At 34.8% G+C, this 23,197-nt stretch overlaps 2 protein-coding genes and 1 non-coding gene across 4 annotated transcripts; 2 read left to right on the top strand and 1 right to left on the bottom strand.

Moving 5' to 3' along the window:
* Nucleotides 1–1,358: 1,358 nt before the first annotated feature.
* Nucleotides 1,359–3,531, bottom strand: LOC113502206. Of its 2 annotated transcripts, none has more exons than XM_026883658.1 (3): nucleotides 2,687–3,531; nucleotides 1,943–2,154; nucleotides 1,359–1,678 (listed from the first exon to the last, which is right to left on the bottom strand). In XM_026883658.1, exons 1-3 carry the CDS (start codon nucleotides 2,726–2,728, stop codon nucleotides 1,480–1,482), a joined length of 453 nt encoding a protein of 150 aa, XP_026739459.1. In that variant the 5' UTR covers nucleotides 2,729–3,531; the 3' UTR covers nucleotides 1,359–1,479. The 2 variants fall into 2 exon arrangements, with proteins under 2 accessions (XP_026739459.1, XP_026739457.1); XM_026883656.1 differs by having other exon boundaries at nucleotides 1,943–2,157; nucleotides 2,687–3,530.
* A 3,067-nt stretch (nucleotides 3,532–6,598) lies between these two features.
* Nucleotides 6,599–22,700, top strand: LOC113502105. Its single transcript, XM_026883486.1, is given in 18 exon segments — nucleotides 6,599–6,797; nucleotides 7,603–7,712; nucleotides 8,406–8,496; nucleotides 8,605–8,787; nucleotides 9,085–9,473; nucleotides 9,549–9,617; nucleotides 10,033–10,201; nucleotides 10,882–11,061; nucleotides 11,594–11,755; nucleotides 12,725–12,937; nucleotides 13,948–14,057; nucleotides 14,252–14,342; nucleotides 14,637–14,819; nucleotides 14,901–15,289; nucleotides 15,369–15,437; nucleotides 15,593–15,761; nucleotides 15,947–16,126; nucleotides 22,388–22,700. Coding segments are annotated over 18 exon segments (3,069 nt in total). The 5' UTR covers nucleotides 6,599–6,646; the 3' UTR covers nucleotides 22,549–22,700.
* On the top strand, nucleotides 17,253–17,323 carry Trnag-gcc. The gene has a single exon. It is a non-coding gene; the product is annotated as a tRNA-Gly (tRNA).
* Nucleotides 22,701–23,197: the final 497 nt, after the last annotated feature.

Genomic DNA, 23,197 nt, shown 5'->3' with positions numbered 1-23,197 from the left:
ACCTTAAGAATCTTTGTCGGTGTGATAATTCAAGTGGATATTTTAGAGATACAAAAGATAGTTCAAGTGTTCTTTTGACTGACAAGGGATTACGTTATATTATAAGTTATCATAGCAACAAAATTCTGTGTCCTACTTATTTTAAGACTATGGGAGGGACTTGAGAGAAATTTGGACTGCTGTAGGCTGAGTTATCGGTAAGATATAAAGGGTGTGAAGTGAGAGTGTAGTGTAGAGTGCTAAAAACTACAGAAGCCTCGGATCAAGACCTACAAAACAAAATTGTGTGAAGTTAAAAGTATGAACTTCGAGGATATAACGATTTTCATATTCGGTAGAAAGCATATTTATAGTATCTCGATTAAAAGTTTTAAATAAAATGTCGATAAAATGTTAAACAACGCTTTGTTGGATTGTAAATTAACTTAAACGAATTCATTTTGATGGAAAAAAACTACTAAGGTGTAAAGATTTGAATTCAGACACACTGCAATGCATAATTTTGCAGATAACATTGGGTTTCTTTTACTAAGTTAGACTTTAATTTATTATCCCATTTAAACATACTTGGACACTCTGTATATTAAAGACCGATGCAAGATAAATTGGAGCTAAATAAAATTATCTCAAGTATAGAAAGGCTTAACATTCATTGTAAAAATAATCTAATATTCGCTGATTTATTAAGAAAAAAATAAGTATGATATTTCTAGTGGATTTTAGACTTACTTTGATCCGAACGCTAGTTATAAATATCAACGTCTGCAACTATACACTGATTGTGAGTCAATTAAGAACAAAATGAGAAATCCGGAAGTGCAACACTCAATACAACGTAGATATGAAATCAAATCGGTAGGTAACTCTATGTCTTACTACAAACACGATTTCTTAGAGCAAGTATTCAATATTAACAATATCCAAGACTTTCTCTTTGTATTTTTGTAACATAGCTGTTTGATTGTAGGTTTTACGGCGACCAAACTAATTGCTTTATTTCGCCGAGAGATAATATACGTAAGGTAATATGTACGGAACGGTGTGCAGTTTGCGCGCGCTCTATAATGGCTTGCAAATACAGAGATAGACAAAGGAATGAATATTTGTGAATGTTAAATATTATAATTCAAATAATTACTATTGGCGTAAAATGTTAAGCAGTCCAATATGGAAAAATACGACCATATTTTTATGCTTATCAATTTTCCAAAGATCTATTGTCTGCTGGAAAACTGTTTTCTTCTGCTTAGATAATATTACGTTTCTATTTCTATTCAGATTTTAGGGTAACTAATTTCGTAAATGGCAATAATTTCGATCCATCCGTGCATAATCACGAATCGATTATATAAAAGACATTTTCCAGTAAATGACAATTGTATAATATCAGATGTCACAAATGAGGAGAAAATTCTTCAAATTGGCCTAGTGTCTTGGTCTACCTATTTGATTATATTTGATAGGTAGTTTCCTATATTTCTAGGCTTCATCGAGTAATCCCTGCATGACGCACAGGTAGTCGACGGAGGTGGCGAGGGAGTGCGCGAGCAGGATGCCGCGGGTGAGGACCTCTCGCACCTTCCACACGTCTGGAGGGCTCGCCGGCCTGAACGCGGCGGAGAGAGCGCGCCGCGCTATCGTCGTCGGAAAGAACCGCCACGGCTCGTCCACCCACCAGCTGTGAAAGTTGTCTTAAACTGTGTTAACCAGTATAATAACTATTTATAAAACTCCTTTTTTAACAGACACAACAAAATATACGAAAACGGAACTGATACAATCGGGATTATTGATTTCTGCACTATAATGTCAACCTCAATAATACCCATCAGATTTATTTGTATCGAAAACCTGACTCAGCACTTGCTTCGTATTCGACAATAGCCTCCTTTTAGTCTTATCAATACGATCAATCAACAAGGGAGCTAATTTTCCAAATTACCTCAAGAAAAGACTTTCATATGTAAAGTAGGTGATGATCAGGATGAACACGGGGTATATGAGGGGCAGCACGACGAGCAGACAGAGGATGAGCGTGCCGATGAGTTTGAGGAAGGTGGGGAAGGGCGCTCCGTACCGCCACAGGGAGCGCACGTCGCCCGCGAACTCTCGGGCCAGCACGCGCACGCGCCCCAGCCTTGTCGCCGTGCGTAGCTGCTGAACATACGACTTAGTAATACGTCACCACGGTAACCTCACTCCTGTTACTCACCAATTATGTTACAAAACATTTCCTATTGAATTTAATATATTAAATGAATTCTCTTGAGATTTGTAGAGTTGTTTCGTATTTTATTATACCTATGTTAATCTCACAATTTTCTAAACTCTAAAAGCCCTGTCGAGTGGTAAGCATCGGTCATAGATTCATCCATATGTTCCTAACTTAGCAGTTATCTGAGATTTAGTTGATTGTACTCTAAGTAGGTTTCTAAATTTAAAAGATAATGCTACATAAAGTCTGTCTGATGTCACCGATTTTAGCAGATAACACACTGGGGTGTGACCCTTTGCATACCTGCCTTTCGCTTCATTCACACTCACCTTCATAAATACTCTTTGGCTAAGGTAACTTCTCTTCTAGACAAATAAAGCTTTCGAGAAAGAAATACCTCATTGTAAAGCTAAGCAGATGAATTCAATCGTCTAACTTAAACATGTAAGTAGGTGAAAAACTGGACCATACTTCAACCATAAAAATTTTGTTGTTCCGGCGATATGGTTTCATCTCAATCTTGACATTAATTTTGCTGTCGAAGCCGCATTTTGTTACAAATATTATGTTTTTTCAGCTGATATCGCTTCCATGATTTATATTTGAACACAAATAACGACAATATAATTGTATCAAAGTATTTGTCTGTCAATCGTGACACTTGGGTTATTTAATGTTTGATGACAATTAGACTACAAGAAGGCGACGAAAGGAGGATTCACTTCATTAACAGGTTTAAATTACACGCACTACATTTTTACTGCAATGATTTAGAGATGGGCAGCCAGTTGCCAGTAGCATTCTTAGATTCTAAAATCTATAGGGCTAAGTCCGTTTGCGAATGATAAATATACCACACCAAGAGATAATGATGGAAACCTTGAATTGTTGTTAAATACCTAAACCGATAGCAGGACAGTTACTATATGTTTGATAACACCTTTGACGAGTGATTGGGATTGTCATCTTAACTTCAACAAGTGGCCACGTGTACTATTTGTATTTATCTTTCACTAACTGTTGTTGACAGGTTCGCCCGCCTGAATATCGGTTATAGCTGGAAAAATCATTACTTTCCTCTAACCAAGATAAATCATATGTTTTTCCTTGAAGTGAAGATAGATATGGTACAGAAACCTTAGAACGCCAGTAGTACGGTCACATGGCCTAAACAATATCAATTTTATTGGTTTATTGATTTTTATAAGTAACCTGTTATCGCCCATTTAACTTAGGTGTGATGTTATTTTAATAGATCGAGATAATACGAGAAAGTGCTTTTGTTTCAAGAATAATAATATTAAAACCGGGAACATTACATTATACGAAATGGTTAAAAACAAACTGGTGTTTTTTTTTCAACAATCGCATAAGCAAAGAACAATTGGATTACTAGCAATAAGGACTTAGACTGTGGTGTATAAAGGATTGCAACGCATTGCCATACACGTTTAGTCAGTAAGAGTCTGACACTACCGAATTTCTCCCCCGAGGGAGTGGGTGTTCATGAGGATTCGCCGTAACCAAAAAAAGGGTGTAGACTGTAGGTAGTATGCAGGCGACAAAACTGAAAACGTCTATGTCCGGTGCGATGCTATGGCGTAGACAGTTTTCTACTGCGCAATATTCAGATGGATATTAAATATTGTTTTTTCGCCGAGAGACAATTCAAATCAAAGTAATCCAATGTAACGTAATAACCATATTTTTTATAATTAGATCAAAACGTTAATTACACTTCTTCAATCACTAAAATATACGAGGTCTTCTAAGCAATCCATACACCATAAACAATCCACACGCCGCATCATCTCTTTACGAGAGTCTAAAATAGTAATTTTATTAGCTTAGAGGATTTCATTCCAAGGGTTGATTTATGTTAGTGGAAGATAAGGGCATTGTCGAAAGTAACACCTAGGTCTCTGAAATTTGATACACGAAGAAGAGAACAATCTCTTAAAAGGTATGTTGAGTGAAGGATCTACAGTTTACGACTGAAAGTTATGACGTAGCATTTACTGATATCAATCAAATCAATTCAGCCTACCGAAGTCCACTGCTGGACACAGGCCTCCCATTGCACAATACTAGGTCCTCCGACTTCCGCATCCAGTCCGAGTCACCCACCTTTTTAGGGTCATCGGTCCAACGGTGTAGGCTTACTCATATCAACATGAACTTTATTCTTACTTTTCCAATGTTGAGTTTTTCAAATTTGTCACTCTAAAGATAAATTTGTTTATAATGATGAAATATGATATTATCTTGCATAACCCAAATATAAACCCATATCTATTAATGTGTAAACCTGTACCTACCTGCGAAAAAAAACTGAGCAAGAAGGTGTAATTATGAGACTCGACAAAATGTATTTTGTGAGGCAACATTCATAGCTAAATCGAGGAACACAAACAATATTTTACAGAAACATGTCATTTCTGATTGATTTGGCTAATTAACTCTTCATTGGACCTTGCCTCTTATTGACTTCTGTATAGACAACAGTTTTAATATTAAAAAGGCACAATACAGCAATGATGGAGATAATTGCCGTCTATAAAGTCAACGTTGGAGTGGTGGGCGCATGTTGTTCTTACAAAGTTAACAATTGAGGTCGATTGAGTGGCTCCCATGAATAACGTCAAGAGCCATTTTATTTGAGGAAGCTTCTTAATAAATGAGTTGTTACACGTGTATTGTTGTATTCTATTGCCCATGTATCCAGATTCACTGTAACGTTTTCTTTATGGAGTAAAGTAAACATGACGAAAAATTGAGAAGTTAAGAATTTAATCCTTGACCCAAGCTCGATTTTGCTAGTAACAATTTGTTGGCTGTTTTTTTACGTTCGAGTAAAAATAAAAATACATTTAATTTTGGACCATTTTATCCAGCAAGTGACATTGACTACGCTGAACACATTTTCTATGCATAATACTAAGATTTGCATTCATGAATGTATTATACTTACTTGTCATCACTTTCAACGACCTCGTCAGTGAACACAGTCATTTATTATAATAGTTCTTTTAGGCCAGTGTCATGAAGAATTCTTACTTTACAAACATTAAGTTTAAAAAAAAGATTGTTGGTTGATTACACATTATATGTGTTGCGGAAAGAAGGACTACCCCATTTAGGACCATTTTTCCTTTTCAGCTCTTAGAAAGTTGGTTTGATTCGTTTTTTGATTCAGGTGCTTTATGAGTTTTGGCAAAAATAAAACTTACATGTTTCTAAGCAACATTAAACGGCTCTACAAATTTCCACATAACCGATTTTGACTTTGAGCGGCGTAGGGTGCTCAAGAATTTGCTTCTCTTCTTTACCGACAATAATAATTTATTTGAAAAGGGATTCATGTTTATATCATATTCAACAACGCAATAAAGTTGATGACTTATTGACCCCTTGACTTATATTTTGTTACTCAGTGATAATTGCTTGCTTGTCACATTGGATTATTTTTTTTTCTGCCATTTTAGGTATTTATTTCTTAGTTTTATACCTATCCTTGTATGCAAACCACCAGTGGTGGGGATGTCTTCCTAGCATGATTCATATGAAATCTGCTTAGTTATTTCAGTTTTCAACTTAAATTTGAACGAAATCCATCTAAAAAACTATCCTTTTACACAGCTTAGAGCGCTCTTTTCTTAAACTTTCAACAGTCTTACTTGAGAATGGTAAAGAATGACTTTAACCCAAGCCGAGGGTACGGCGTGGGGATATGCCTGAGTGTCGTATATGCCCTGCGTGACTCTAGCTGAAGTACCACTGAACTCTCATATTCATTCCTTGAAGCATTTTACCGACGTTGATGATTCTTGAAAAGTCACTTTTCAACAAGATTCGGTTATTGACTTTTTCATTATACATGCTTATTTAGTTACCTAATTAAGTATTTTTGCTTCAGTTTCGCAGTCGTGTATTTCGTGATAAAGGTTAACAATTCTGCAGCGTGGTAACCAATTTATCTAGATTTTACGTGCGTTTTAATTACTACCCATGTGAATGATATGAAACTAAGAATGTGACCCATTATCAAATAAATCGTATTTTCAATTCTGCTGATAAACACACATGATAGACTTTTCATGAACGAAAGAAATTATATATTTGGAACGAAAAAGATTCGGTGAACTGAGGAACGTAGCAGTTTCATCTAGAAAGGTTTTGAAAGAAAAGAAAAGAAAATAATGTATCTTTTGTGTTGGATTAAGTCTTATTACATACTTTAAAATTGTCCATGGAAACATAGAATCATCGCTGTGTGTGTGTATTGATGGATGATCTTTCTATCTCGATGTCTCGCACTATTCTCAAAGTCTCATTTTATTATAAATTGCAATAATATATACATAATATAATGAACATGATTATAAAATATCAGTATTGCGATAATTGTCGGTTTAGCCAGACGTTTTTAAAATGCTCCCTTACTTAATAGGGACTTTAGTACTATTATGTGTTATAAATATTTTATTAAATTATAATGAACGAGCTAGATTAATTAAGAAGATTCCTGGACCGAAGGATGATTTTCTCTTTGGAAATGCGCTAACCATTATACGTTCACCAGGTAAATATACAACAGTATAAATTATAGTTTATTTATTTACAAATTAAAGTGTATAGATTTTGTATACATTTGTGTTCGTGCATCACGCACTAAAGTGACTTTCCTTACTTTATCAAGACATCAACTGTGTAAAAATGCAGATAACTTGATATAATCGTTAATAATGATTACTCTATATATATATAAATTCACGATAACTCTATGTCTAGCAGTGGGGTATTTACTAGCTGTTTTTTTTAATAATTCCTTTTTCTTATAATTATTCTGATTACTATAGGTAAATATAGACTGTCTCTTATTTTAGTGCTGCTTGTAGTAGAGTCATACCTTAATAAGGTTACCTAAATAATGTTTTATATCGTCTCAGTGTTTAGAGGAGTACCTACCTTAGACTTAAGTTCAAATATAGGAGAGAACTCTCTCAATTAAATAACGCAGCGCACTTTTTCTGTCTGACTTGGTCGAGGCCCAAACTTCCTCATTGATGGGGTGCCTTAAGTATGCATTGCTAATGTAGGTGTTAGGAGCATTAGCTGTGGGTTTCTACTCTGTTCTGCTTGCTCTCAGACAAACTGCAAGTCACAAGCAAACACTTACGAATAACTGTTAACTGTTTTTCACTTCTTGTACTAGAGTGTCATTTTATCACCAAATGTCGATCCTATTTAGTTCTAGTTCTAAGAACACGAGAATGGTACAGAAGTGGAAAGTGAGTACATTTTTCTACAAAATCACTCTTCTAAACACTAAAATAACGTAAACCGACCAAAATATACTATATAATAATAAAAAATTATGTATCTAGTTGAAATTATGAAAATGGGAAGAGAGTTCGCCGCGACATTTGATGGCATCTTCAGACTTTGGATCTTTCCCTACTCAGCCGTGGTTATCTACAATCCCGAAGACGTTGAGGTTTGTGTACTTCTGTTATTATGTCAAGAGCATAACAATAAACTATCAATTCATCAAACCGGGGATTCATAATTCAACGAGCCTTTGTAAAACATCGGAACTAGTTATAATATAGATAGTCTCATTCACGGACCGATAACACTAGACATTGCTTAATCTGTGATCGATTGACCTTTACGGGTAGGTATAGACTGACCAGAAGTAAACTACAAAGGTCTTTTTATTATCTTCTTTCTTCTTCTTCTTCTCTTATATATAAGAATTAATTGCTGTTCGTTAGTCTCACTAAAATTCGAGAATGGCTGAATCTATTTGGCTAATTTTAGTCTTGAAATATTCGTACCAGTCCAGGGCAGGTTAAAACGGTGAGAAATATGGAAAAATTGCGGCAAGGGAAAAAGATTCAGGCGGGTGAAACCGCGGGAAACAGCTAGTTTCGTATAAGTAAATGTAAATGGGTTTGGGCTGGTCATGTCACCGGTATGGACTAAACTTACTGGGTAAAGGTCCCTATGCATTAGAGCTAGGCAGCGGTGGCAGTATATTTAAATGCTTACAGCGTGGGCTGGTCCCATGTAGTCCAGCATAGATAATCGTTAACGAGTTCCTTCAGGACTTTGCCCAGCAGTGGGACACAAAAATATATGATGTCTCCCAATATATAGTCTATTTGATTCATAACAATGTTTTCAGATAGTCATGTCCGGTATGAAGCATAGTGATAAGAGTATCATCTACAGTATTATGAAGCCATGGCTAAGGGATGGACTACTGTTAAGTAAAGGTAAATTAATAATCCGTATGATACGAATTGTTTTTTTTATTGTACGTACACGTTTTGTTTCATGTTACGTTAAGTTTCAAGCAATTTTCATTAGCTTCATATTTTCAGGTGAAAAATGGCATGACAGAAGAAAAATTCTTACACCGGCTTTTCACTTTAATATACTGAAGCAGTATTGTGAAATATTTGAAAGGAATAGTGAGCGGTTAATAGACAACCTGAAGCGATCCCCGGGCAAAGCCATCGACGTCGTGCCTGTACTCTCAGAATTTACACTTCATTCAATCTGTGGTACGCATTAAAATAATGTACCTAACGTTATTTAGATCTTTAAAATTATTTCAATATTAACATCATAAGAACTCTTAGGCTTTCGATTGGTTGTCAACAAAAAATAAAAACAGTGATGTATCATAAATTAATATTTATATTAAAAAATTCGATAAAGAACTGATATAATAAAAATCGCAATCTGTTATTTATACAGACATAATCTTATCACTATTTAATCCATACGGCTAAGCACTGAATCAATAATTTCTACCTACTTACTACTTACCTACTTATTTACTAAAAAATATGTTATAGAAACATCAATGGGTACTCAGCTTGGCGATGACACCACAGAAGCTAAGTCATACAAAAATGCCATCTACGATTTAGGAAGCATTTTCTATGAACGTTTGGTTAGAATATACCTATACGTAGACTTCCTTTTCTACTTAACGCCATGGGGAAGGAAACAAAAGAAACATTTAAAAGCTGTTCATAGTTTCACAGAGAATGTTATAGAGCAAAGGAAAGAATACATAGAGAAGAACGGAATCAACTTTAATGAACAGTTAGATGATGATGACTCCTTCGTGTATAAGAAGAAGAAGAAGACCGCTATGCTAGACTTACTCCTATCTGCTGAAAAAGATGGCCTTATCGATAGAGAAGGGATAAACGAAGAAGTGGACACATTTATGTTTGAAGTACGTTACGAACGTCTTGAAAATTTATAAAAGTTGCAATTTAACTGTTATCTGTATGGTTTGAAATATTTGCAGGGTCATGACACAACAGCTAGTGGGCTTACGTTTTTCTTCATGGCGCTTGCAAATCATAGAAATATACAGGTCAGTGACAATGTAGGATCCTATACTATATTACCTAAAATAGTATTCATTAGTTAGCCAAACCAGAAATTCAATGTTATTATTTTGAAATCCACTCCAAGGTTACCAGTCCGTCATTTTAGTTTGAGTCTAAGAGTACAAAGTTCCAGCGAAAATAGCCACCTTCACATCTTAGTCCGTTCCTCATCCATTGTGAATCCTCATCTTTCTACAACCCTAGAAATGACTTTACTATCATGATAGACAGTTATGGCACCGTAGAACAACGGACTTACTGTGTCATATCGGGGTCGAACGCCGGGACCCTCGCTAATGCTGTCTATCCTTTTCCCCTGTCACTCGCACCGGGACAATCTAGATTGACAAAATCTGTTTTCGAAATTTCCACACTGAATTGCTTATTTCACATTTTTAGGACAAAATAGTTGATGAATTGAAAGACATCTTCGGCGAAACAAAGCGCCCTATAACGATGGACGACTTGTCTAAGATGAAATACTTAGAATGCTGCATCAAGGAGTCGCTGCGTATGTACCCGCCGGTGCATTTCATCAGCCGCAACATAAGTGAAACTACAGTATTAAGTATGTAATGGATGGTATTTGTAATACAGAACTTCTGATTATTTATGTATTTAAGAATTAAGACTAATCTAAATTACTTAGTCTTTTGAATTGAAATGAAACTACTTTTACGGATTTTATCGCGGTTTAATTTTAGATTTTAGTTCCCGTCGTTTCGAAACCTTTGCAGGTATCATGGTCACGGGCAGACTGAGATGGCGTTCGTCTTGACAGAAGATGTTGCGCGTTCTACCTTCATATTTTAATTAATTATTTGTGGTCCGACCTACGCAGTATGAGCTCACTGTGTTTTGATGTCTTGCAGCGCTGCTCTTGGGTTTGGCCTTGACTTTATTTATTATTGGATCCCAAGTAGGTGATATCTTCCAGCCATCTTCTCTATTGAAATTAGGGTGTTTTTTAATCTCAATAGCCTCGCGAAACATCCTAGGTAGGAATTTGGATTCTTTAGCGAGGATCTGTGGTTGGTCAAATCTAATATAATGGCTGGAACCTTCAGCATGTTCGGCGACTGCAGACTTCGTTGAGCGGCGGCCTATTATTATTCGCGTAAACCTAAGAAAACACTTTTGAAGTTAAAAGACTAAGTAATAGTAATTTTAAATTCGAAAGTCAAGGCATTGATTTAAAACTTAGGTCAGTAATCACATGACAAAAAATAATTTAAAATATAATTTCAGGTAACTACACTGTACCAGCCGGGAGTCACTGTCACATACCGATCTTGGACCTACATCACCATCCACGTATTTACAAAAACCCGAATGTTTTCGACCCCGATAGATTTCTACCAGAGAACAGCATCGGCCGCCATCCCTACGGGTACATCCCATTCAGTGCTGGCCCCAGAAACTGCATCGGTAATTAGGAAATCTAAATTACCCTATTATTATAAACTTAATGACATTATTTGCTCGCTACTTAATAATTATGAAACATTTTCTTTCAAAGTTTTGTACTGACTGACTTGACCTATCTTTTATGTCAGTACAATGTTCAAATATGTTTATTTCAGTGTAAATACTTTAGATATCAATAAAACCTTAATTAATTTCCAATTTATCTACGCATTTATATCTGGTTGGAGTTTGGACACAATTTAAAGGATGATTAAGTAGCACGTAATTTGTGCACGACCTAGGTTTACAGGAAATTGTATTGTATCATTGAACATTTTATAAGTTCCGATTTTCAAATTAAATTCGGAGGTTAAATTAAAGCATAATTAACTTACTTTATACGCTGAGCAACATCTCCACCCACCAAAATACTCCTACAATTCTCTGTTATTTCAACGCTTCCGTAGGCGGAATCGGTTGCTTTCTCCATCTGACTCTCTTTCTGTAAACATCCAAACACTTTTTTTCACACATTGTACTTTTTCTTTTCTAGGACAAAAATTTGCGATGATGGAGATGAAAGTAGCCACTGCGAAGGTTTTACAGGAGTTCCACTTGTTGCCGGTCACCCGCCCTTCTGACGTGGTCTTCGCCGCTGATATAGTATTAAGGAACGATGGCCCTGTCTCGGTGAAATTCATCAAACGAGAGTAAAGTCAAACAATATTGCTCCGTGTATTAACTTCTTCTATCGACTTCAAAAAGATCTACATCTTTTTGAAGTCACTTCAAAATTAAACGGAGTTGTGGTCCATTTGTTTTTAAGTTTATTTCTTCGTATGTTTGTTGTAAAAATAAAATTATAAAATAAGTACCTTTTCTAGTTTAATTTTTAAAGCTTTGCTTTGCCTTTGCTTTGTTAAAAAATGAATTTAATTTTCCTACCTGATTTAACACTTTGCTATTCCAACATCTAATGCACAATCAAACTTAGCAAAAATATTAGCTATATTATTAAGGAGTAGTGGATTATAAGGAATAAACTCTCGATTCGATTCGATTCTTTGCAAAAAGCCGAATTATTTCTGGGCTTCAAAGGCTACATGTTACCAGAAACTAGAAACTAAACGCCTAAGGAAATGTACAAGGGTCAAGTGGTATCAGAAAAAGTTACACTGATTGTGTAGTGCAAAATGAAGCCGGATACGTCCTTATCAAATTAAATATATTTTTAGTCCATGGAAATTTTTAAAATAACTTTGCATATGCATATCAAAGTCTAATATTTTTAGACGCAAAAGGGGTGATGCAGATAGCTTAATTAATGTGTGTTTGAGGGATTGCATCCGTTGGGGGTTATTATTCTGAAATATCGTTTATTTAATGTCAAACTAAAATACGCCGAAAACAACAAATCGGTTAATTTTCTTGCTTTATAAACTTTTTTACCTTACCCAACTTATCGACAAAAATGCTGACTTTAATATGACAAGTTTAGATCTATTTATCAACTTTTCAATGAACTATTCGTAAGCTTGAGCATTTCATGTGGAGCTGCTTGTACTTAGAAATATCTAGGTATCAGAAATATCAACTGTATATTTATTTAAATTACATTAGAGAAAATTACAGTCCGTTATTTAAATACATATATTACGTTAACTTATAACGTTGTTGTGTCCATAATTCCACCAACTTGTTTCATATCAGTCTCGCATTGACTGTCGGAGATTGACGACACTTATCATGTGGCTGTACTTATTATCGTGCATACTATTGTTATGTGTTTTACACGTTTTATTGAACCACAATGAACGTGCTAGAATGATTAAGAAGATACCTGGACCAAAGGATGACTTTATTATAGGAAATGCATGGAGAGTCACTTGTTCCTCAGGTAAGTTTTCATAATGTAATATATGTAGGCTTCTGTTTGACAATATATTATCTATGAATTATTAAATTATCTTTGATAATTTTAGTCATTTTACTTTGCTGTCTTTATAGGCATTTGTTTTATTGATTTCAACTTTAAAATCCTCTTGTAACGGATCTAAACTTGGTCTGATTGAACGCTATAGACAATTCTGTTCTAGTACCAAATTTCTGAGCCACAATCGACGCGATAAAAAAATTAATTTGAAGTAAAAATAAAATTAAATAGAATTCAAAACATAAATAGGTCACATGATACATGAGTACTTCCTCCGTTAATACCACTTCCTCTTTAAAGTAAAACGGTTTTTTTCAAGCGAGATGATCAAGATACTATACATTATACGTATAGCATAGAGTGATATCTCCATAACGGAGGTGGAAGACCCCTGACACACTACAAATAAGACACGAAAGCAATATAATTAAACCACAGCTAGATTCGAGTCTAAAATATTTCAATGAGGAAGATTCGAGTAATGCTGTCAGCTAGGCATTGGATATAGTGGAAAGCAGTCTAAACGCGGTCAAGGATCGTGCTTTGATCTGTGTTTTTTTATTATGCTCCTTCCTTAGGATACTGTGTTTGTGACCTCATTGTCTTGGTAAGCTCATAAAATAAATGATCATCCCCAAATATTTTAGCAAAGCTTACCGAACAAGTACCATTTAGGCTAGTGAAAAATATTTAGGAAAGTTTTGACTCACGTGGCATCGAAAAATAAATGACATGTTTTAAACATTTGATCTATCAACACCACACTTTTAGAAAATGCCACTCGTCTTTAGGTAGTTATTGCCAAACTTATCCTTCAGGCATGACGCAGACTTTGCTGCAGTTTCAAGGCTTGCCAGCTCAGTCACAAAAGTCTGACAGTATGATGATTGACGACAAGCGACAACTGACTTTGGCTTAATATAGAGATAGGTAAACGCTAAAGACCGTGCCTGAAATAAAAACATATTTTACAGTTGAATTGATGAAACTTGGAAGAACATTCGCTAAGAAATGGAACGGAATTTACAGAATTTGGATCTATCCATTTGCAGCCGTGGCTATATACAACCCAAAAGACATTGAGGTGAGGTGCGAAACATGTCATTACAATATGTATGTGCTTATTACTTATTTCTTTGTTTCGAATCATAATATATCATGTTGACAGTGAGAGTATATAGCAGTATATTGTGGAAAAACTAAATAGTAATAAGAAAAATCCCTCTTAGCCTCATTTTTCACGCAATCACAAAAACAAAAAGTGTCGTTTGGTTTCAGGTGATCATGTCAAATGTGAAGTACAATGAGAAAAGCTTGATCTACTCGATTGTAAAGCCGTGGCTGAATGACGGTTTATTATTGAGTAACGGTACAGTGTTTAATAGACCAATCTCTTTTTACATACTCCTTTTCACTAATTCTAGATCAGTCTTAAGCCTTAGTGACGCTAAGCTTGACTGAGTTTTTTCACAACTGAGCTTTTTCACAATAACGATACTTTGACTTTGACTTTGACTTTGATGAATTCTAAGTTTTTATCCGACTAGGTTAAAGCCAAGTTGGATAGTTTTAAGTTATTTTATAACTTTTACTTTGAATAGCGTGACATGAAGCTATAGTAGCACCATGGGATCATGGCATACTTACCTGTTTACCGTTCCAGGTGATAAATGGCAACAGCGCAGAAAAATTCTGACGCCAGCTTTCCATTTCAACATCTTGCGCCAGTTCTTTGTCATGATTGAAGAGAACTCACAGCGGCTATTGGAGAAACTAAGTGAAACCTCTGGAGAGGCCACAGATATTGTGCCTATTCTTTCAGAATTCACTTTAAACTCCATCAGTGGTAAATCGAAAACTTTTTGTATAAGTACAGACATGATGTGGATATGAAAAGTATTTTTTTGAATTTGTTTTTTTTTTTTAGAAACTGCTATGGGAACACCACTCAGGGAATACCCCACGAGCATCGTAAAATCATACAAGAAGGCCATTTACGATCTGGGAAACATATTCTTCAATAGATTCATAAAGGTCTATTTATACCCGGATTTCATATTTAAAGCCACGCCATATTGGTTCAGGCAAAAAAAGAATCTGAAAATTGTGCACGGGTTTACTGAAAAAGTTATACAACAGAGGAAGGAATACATCAAGGAACATGGTTTTAGTAAAGTTGAAACTGAGGATTTTGATGATTTTGTCATGATGAAGAAGAGGAAGACAGCCATGTTGGATCTTCTTATATCTGCCGAGAAGGACGGACTCATTGATGAAGCGGGTATTCAAGAAGAGGTTGATACATTCATGTTTGAAGTAAGTAACGACTGTAACGAGTGTGTAGACTGTCGTATTGTCGATGAATATATAAACTAACAAATCACATTACTTTCAGGGTCACGACACCACAGCGTCTGGACTCACAATGCTATTGATGTTACTCGCGAATCATACAAATATTCAAGTGAGTATTAAAAACTATCCTGTTTCTAAAGTCAGAATAAATGTTACTTTTGTTACTTATACAGTGTGTATGTAATACCTATTGTTTTTAGCACCAGACTCTTCTTTTTTGTTTTATACTTAAAAAGACTTTGCTTGACAAATTGCTTTTTTTAGAACAGAATAGTGTCTGAACTAAACGAAACATTCGGTGACTCGACTCGTGCGGTTTCTATGGAAGATTTACCAAAGTTGAAATACTTAGAGCGTTGCATCAAGGAATCTTTGCGAATCTACCCGCCCGTGCATTTCATCAGTCGAAAATTAAATACCACTACAGTATTAAGTAAGTTTGCCTTGTTTAATTGAAAAAGGTTCATTGTAATGAGGATTTAATTCAAATTCGATATTTCATTGATGATACTCACTTTTTTAATGTTCTTCACCATCTTTTGCCACCACTATTCTATCACCATGTTTTATTATTGTTCAAAAAGATAGACAGTTAATAATATATGTATTGTTTTTTAGGTAACTATACGATTCCTGCTGGTTCTTTATGTCACATACCTATCTACGATTTGCATCATAGCGAGGAGCTGTACGAGAATCCAGAAGAGTTTAATCCCGATAGGTTTCTACCTGAAAACATTGAGAGTCGGCATCCGTATGCCTACATACCCTTCAGTGCTGGACCTAGAAACTGCATAGGTAAGAAATACATAAAAATGAGATTTCGGGACGTGCAATAGATATTGATGAAGAATTTTGTAAGAGAAGAAATCGTATTTAAAGATAATGAACTGATTCCATCACCTCTATACTTTATTTTCATTTGTTTGATGCCAGAATAATTTGTGCTTCCACTCAAAAAGCAGTAACATACCATTAATTATGAGGTAGTTAACATTAAAAACAAAGTTTTATTTTTGGAAAGATACTTAACACGTGCAGTTTTGCTAATTAGGCGTTAAGTTTTGTCCATAGAAATCTAAATAAGAAGGTAAATTTTGTCATTTTTTCAACGTTTAATTCATCAGGTTTTTCTGTGCACAACTTTTGAAAATAAACCAACCATACACATTTTCAAAGAAAACAATCGGTTTTTTTTCAAAACATCGACTGTTTTTTTTTGCAGGTCAAAAATTTGCGATGATGGAAATGAAAATTGCCGTAGCCAATATTTTGAGAGAGTTTAAATTGGAGCCTGTGACGAAGCCTTCAGACATACGTTTTATAGCTGACCTTGTGCTACGGAACGACGGACCCGTGAAAGTAAAATTTGTAAAAAGGAAACGCTACATTTGAGCCCTTAGGACGCCCTAGTCCCCAATTCCGCTTTTTAAAATTGACGATGTATTCTCCTAAGCCCTACTTCCTTATAAAAAAAGGAAATTCAGTATGTTAACCGTATTCCACCCCGTTCTGAATTACTAATTATTGTGTTGGCAAAATGCTTAGGAGAATACGAATATTGTCAACTTAATACCATTTCCATTCATTCATCGGCAATCGTAAATAGCAGAATTAGGGCCCTCGCCCTTTAATCTATTTTCTGTAAATATGTTCTATTTTAGAGCGGATTATTATTACTGAATTTGAGTATTAATATAACGATTCATTAAATTGTTTCATTTTATACATTTCCTAAAACCAGTTTCAGGAAACAGCTGACAGATATGGAAGATAGTGAGATTCTACTTCACAATTTAGGAATTCTTTTTCTAAAACTGAATCAAATATTAAATTAAGAGATTATTTAAATATAGCCTAGATATAAATGAACGGATAGGCGAACAGGTAAAATCAGAACTTATAATTCAAAACTCTTACATAAGCATCGGTGGTTCAGTGGTAGAATGCTCGCCTGCCACGCGGGCGGCCCGGGTTCGATTCCCGGCCGATGCAAGATCTCTTTTTCCGGATTTACACCATTTTTCTATTTTTATGATAATTTTAATTTCAATTATATGTTATTCATCTTCGTATGTGAAAATACACCGTTACTTTAAATTCCTTGATAGTTAATGCAGTTTCTTATCGTAAGTTTTAAACTAATTGATAAAGGCCATGTTGTCATTTTATTTTTCAAACAAACATACTTGGTTATTGGACAACAACAAAAAAAGTGGTTTTTCTGTTTGGTACCACGCAATATCAAACAGGGATGGTTCGTGAAAGAAAGCCATTTTGGATTTCCTCTTGTTACTTTTCTTTTTACTTACACACACACTATTAACTCAATTTACATACAGAGTTGTGTTTGGAGAAACGATTACATCGTCACATATTTGTCTGATTTAAAGCAATGTTATTGTTTGGACGTATCAGAGATAGGGCTTTAACACATTGACCCCGGGGTTGGCCAAACGTATTTGACTGTTATCAAAATATGATTTATAAGAAATCGTCTACAATATAGAAACAACATTTACATTGAATGTGAAGCTCCGTTTTTGGTGGCACGGAAAACGTAATTGATACATTGCAGTATCAATTACATTGCAGTAATTGATACTGCAATGTGGCTCATTTAGGAATTGTTTAAAAAACTTACTCTTTTGGGGAAATTTATTATCTAGTAACGATATACCATATACACGTTATACAGCTGTATACAATATTTATTTTGGAGCAATAAAGCAACAGGATTAATGATCATCAAATTCAAATTATTATGAAGTTAGTTTTTAGTTTTTTTGCTCAGTTGTTTTCATGTTACACCTTTATAATTATCATAATATTCTACGTGTGACCTTCAAAAAACCACATTTTTGCTTGTTCACATATTTCTAATGTAATCTTGAGTAGGTATAGTCGTTTGCATGAAATAACTGCATACAATTTAATGTTGGAAAAAAAGAATAGCTCGTATCGTACACCAGAAATGAAATAACCTTAATTTATTTTGTTGCATTGTCCAATAGCAGGTGAATACTAAAATTATCGAACAAAATCATGAATTAAGTACAAATCGATAGCTATTAAAACACCTTTGTATGCCAGGGACGAAAGTCCGAGATAATGCTCCTCATTACAAAAGTCTAATCTCTGGTGACGACGTTTAACCTAATGATACGGTACGATAGTATTTAATACTTATGCGTATTATATCTTTAGTAATGTACTCTCGGTAGGAAAGATTACTTAATAAATAATGATTTTTCTGTGATAAAGTATTAGTTCGATGTGCGGTGGAACAATACGAGTACGTCTTCAAGATGTTGTTTTATTTAGTCGGTGTTGTAGTATTTCTGTGCGCCCTTCACCTCTTGTTGAACTACAATGAGAAAGCGAGGATGCTCAGGAAAATACCGGGGCCTGAAGACTCGTTCATCTTGGGAAATGCTCCAGCTCTAATGCTATCCCCAGGTAAACTGTGATGTGTTTTTATTGTGCTAGGTTTTTTGTTTGTGACTTGAGTGTTAGAGAAGCCTTCATTAGGAGGACCCTTATTAGATTATTAGTATGCTTGTGGAAACGAGACAGTGTAGCGACGTCTCTCTTTTCATAACTGCTGCATAAATTTAGGTGGTGGTGGGTAATCCTCAGCATCCGCATAAACAAAAAAAAAAGGATTTATTGAAAAGTAGTGATTCTCTAACATTATTTTAATTTTTAGTGGACCTTATTAAGAAAGGAAGAGAGTTAGCGAAAGACAGTCCAGGGATTTATAGACTGTGGATGTTTCCCGTGGGAGCAGTGAACATTTACACTCCCGATGACATTGAGGTATATTCAGAAAAAAGTATTTATTCATATTTATTTACACGTTGCACGTTTATAACAGTTTTAAATATCGATTCTTATTGACTTGTTAACTTTATAAGATAAAAGTATTCCATAATGTATTATTATTTGCATAATGAAGTACATTTTCACGTTACACTGAAGTGGGATTGATAGTATCGTACATTATAGGTATACTTAAAAAAATGCGATACGGAATATAATAATAAACAAAATCTTCGTTTTTTTAATAACTAGGTAAAGGACAAGCCGTCAAAGCCTGCGCTCAGGTAAATGGCATAGATCGATTGCAAGAAGTCTATTGTATATTTACAGATAATTGTATCGGGCATGAAATATCATGAGAAAAGTGGAATCTACAAGTTACTGGCACCATGGCTCGGAGAAGGGTTACTTTTAAGTAAAGGTACGGTAACAAGCTATTTTATCAATCCTATATTTGATTTGCTACTGCAGATCTCGTGTACTAAACTTGGTTTTAATATTCCCTATAGGTTCAAAATGGCAGGAACGCAGAAAAATTCTGACACCAGCTTTCCATTTTAATATTCTTCGTCAGTTCAGTGAAATTATAGAAGAGAATGGCAAGCGTTTGGTTAAGAGGCTGCAGAGCGAGGCGGGCCGGCCTCTAGACCTCGTGCCCCTCATATCAGAATATACTCTTAACATTATATGTGGTGAGTAAAGTGTACGATTTAGGAATCTTACTGTGTATAACATGGATCATAATAATGGTAACTCCATGATTATGATCCATGTTATGACTGCTAGCGAATGATAAAGCTTCATATATACCTACAGTAAGTTTTTTTTGTCATAAAGTGATTAATTTGTTGCCAAAAAAGGTTTCATTACAGAAAGGGTAAATCTTTGTATGTTAGGTATTCAATATGTTTACAACCAGTTTAATTAAACTCGTAATGTCATTATAAACAAAACACATTATATTAATGCCTTGTAAGTGGATGATCATCGTACCCACTTAATATCCTATAATTTTTACAGAAACTGCAATGGGTACTCAGTTGATCGACGGCTCATCGGCTACGAGATCATATAAGGATGCAATATACGGCTTAGGGCATGTAGTTTATCAACGATTCATCAAAGTATTTTATTTTGTCGACTTCATATTTAAACTGACGCCGCTGAGCAAAGTCCATGACAAATATTTGAATTTAGTACATAGTTTTACGAAATCTGTGATAAAGGAGAGAAAGGAGTATATTAATAAGTATGGAATGAAATTCGATGAGCCGGCTGAAGATAATGAAGACTCGTTCGTCTATAAGAAGAAGAAAAAGACCGCTATGTTAGACTTGCTTATATCTGCTCAGAAAGAGAATCTGATCGACGAGATTGGCTTGCAAGAAGAAGTCGACACATTCATGTTCGAGGTAATCAATTAAGACGATTGTAAATTTAAGTGAATTGTGAAATTATCCACGCGGTAAGAATGTGTTCCTTGCTGTGTACTTTATTCTGGTTTTGAATGTTTCAGGGACACGACACAACAGCGACAGGATTAACATTCTGTTTTATGATACTAGCCAATCATAAAGAAGTACAGGTTCGTTCAACGTATTTTTTACAGTTCAACGTATAAATACATATAAGCTAATTTAAAAATAGTTTTTAAGCACACTATATTTAAGAAATATTTAATAAATACAGTATCCATCGGTTTTTAAGAAGTCAAAGACTATCGGAAATTAAAATTTTACGACCGGAAATTACCTTATAACCAATTTGAAAATAATAATAGAAAAACATGGTCTTAAAATGGTACTAAAATAATCGTTAATCGTTATTTATAAGAATGATCTTGTTTTAGGATAAAATTGTAGCTGAGCTCAATGAGATCTTTGGTGATTCAAAGCGGGCGGTCAATATGGATGACTTGCCGAAGATGAAATATTTAGAACGTGCTGTTAAAGAGAGCATGCGACTGTATCCCCCGGTGCCCTTCATCAGCCGGAGCTTGCATGAGAATGTCACGCTGAGTAAGTTTCAATAATATCTATGTGCTCCTTAACTACTATACACGGTGATTTCTTAGTCGTCTTACAAAAAGAGCCCAGTTCATGTATCCGACGTAAAATACCCCTAGGCGAGATTATTATTTTTTTATCATCAACTAAGACATCAAGTACGAAGAAAAATTTAACATGAGAAATCTGAAAATACTCTTAAAAATTATAAAAACGCCGCCCTCACCATTGTTACAAGGCTCGGAGCGCTGTAAAAAACTACGAATTGCATCATAATTAAAAAAAAAAGCATTTTAAATTTATTCAAATCTCATAAATACATATTTTTTTATCGTGAACGTGTTCTAGTCAATGGATACATGAACTGGGCTGCTTTTGTAAGACGACTAAAAAATCACGGTGTATATCAATGAGTTTTCAAGGAATACTTAAGTTGTACCTACTCATAATCGTAAAAGTAACGCCAACTCAATGACACGGCTTATATTAAGAAAATTACGTATTTATTCCCAAACCTTATTTTGTCTAACGGTCATTAACAATACTTAGCAAATATTAAATATGCTTACTTGAAAAAAACACAAACCCCAAGATTTATAATTGGGTAAAGATTCATAATTAGTTAAAGCCTTACCTAATTAGTGTAAAATTTAGAAATAAGTCGGACAATTTCTTTTGTGCTCGTGATCTATTCAATATTGATGGAATCAATTGCAATTTTAATAAAATTATTAAAATTGTAATTCATGATGCATTACATGTCATATATTTAATCTCATAATCTTTATCACAGCTCTTAGACTTTAATTTATTTATTGATGTAAATAGAAAACAGTCTTTCAAACAGTTTATTTGATCTTCATTCTTTTTTCAGGCAATTTCGAAGTTCCAGCCGGCACCTTCTGCCACATCCACATTTACGACCTGCACCGGCGCCCGGAGTTGTTTAAGAACCCGGATGCCTTTGACCCTGACAGGTTCCTACCAGAGAACAGCGTCGGCCGTCATCCTTATGCCTACATACCCTTCAGTGCGGGCCCTAGAAATTGCATAGGTACATATACTTATAAGTTATATCTTTGCATGTGTGTTTGGTCTGTAAGAATTTCATTTTTTTCAATTCATTTCTTTTTTCAATTCAAAATTCGCTACTTACTATTCCATTCGACTCACATTCGCTAAGGTATTAAAGAATCCTAAAACATGTGATTCAAAAACTTTCGTCCCGCAGGTCAAAAGTTTGCCATGATGGAGATGAAGCTGGCTGTAGCTGAAGTGCTGCGGGAGTTCGAACTGAAGCCAGTAACACGTCCTGAAGACATCGAGATCACAGCAGACCTCGTACTCAGAAACAACGGACCAGTCGAGGTAACCTTCGTACCACGACACTAGAATGTAAAGCTGAATTCCTAGCTTAAGAAATTTAAGAGAGCTGCTTGTAAAATGATATCTGTGCTTGAAGGCAATTTTAAGTTAAATGTATTTTAGTATATGCAACTTGTATTATTTATTTTAATAAAATAAACATTACTGACTAAAAATAACAGTCATTTTATTATTTTCATAACAACCCAAAAGCAATTTTATTTCATTAAACGATAGAAAAAAGTTCTCGATCAAAGCGATATTAATTATTTAGTTTATTCAATATATTTTGAATTTTAGACAAGGAAAAACAGAACTTTTACTTTCCAATATTAAAGTTTATTTAAACCAATTATATCGTAGCCTCATCGCAAGCGTAGTCTAGCCGTAGCGTAGTCGTAGCACAACTTATAGTCGACGCTTCTAACTTTAAAAGTGGTGGTGTCCCAAAGGCCTCATCATATTAGTTGATGAGCTAGAACTCTTCAAATGACATTCATTGCTTTGTTTTTACTCAGGACCATACCCTAAATGTTATGACAAAAAAAGTACGAGTCGTCTGCTCAACAACAAGTTCTAAACACTATAATTAAAAGGATTATGACACAAGAGCTAGACATAATATATCATTGAGACATGTAGATAATTAAGTGAGATTAAATAATTTTTCCTACGA

This window comes from Trichoplusia ni, chromosome 16 (genome assembly GCF_003590095.1).
Source record: "Trichoplusia ni isolate ovarian cell line Hi5 chromosome 16, tn1, whole genome shotgun sequence".
Classification (NCBI taxonomy): domain Eukaryota; kingdom Metazoa; phylum Arthropoda; class Insecta; order Lepidoptera; family Noctuidae; genus Trichoplusia; species Trichoplusia ni.
The sequence above is the reverse complement of the archived record's forward strand: the minus strand, read 5'-3'. Positions and strand labels throughout refer to the sequence as shown.

Excerpts from the sequence above, each read along its gene's own strand:
- LOC113502206 (XM_026883656.1), bottom strand. The coding sequence starts at position 2,728 with ATGAAACCATATCGCCGGAACAACAAAATTTTTATGGTTGAA. Across the intron at positions 2,158-2,686 it reads ACAAAATTTTTATGGTTGAA|CAGCTACGCACGGCGACAAG; the intron begins GTATGGTCCAGT and ends TCGTATGTTCAG. Across the intron at positions 1,679-1,942 it reads TATGAAAGTCTTTTCTTGAG|CTGGTGGGTGGACGAGCCGT; the intron begins GTAATTTGGAAA and ends CAACTTTCACAG.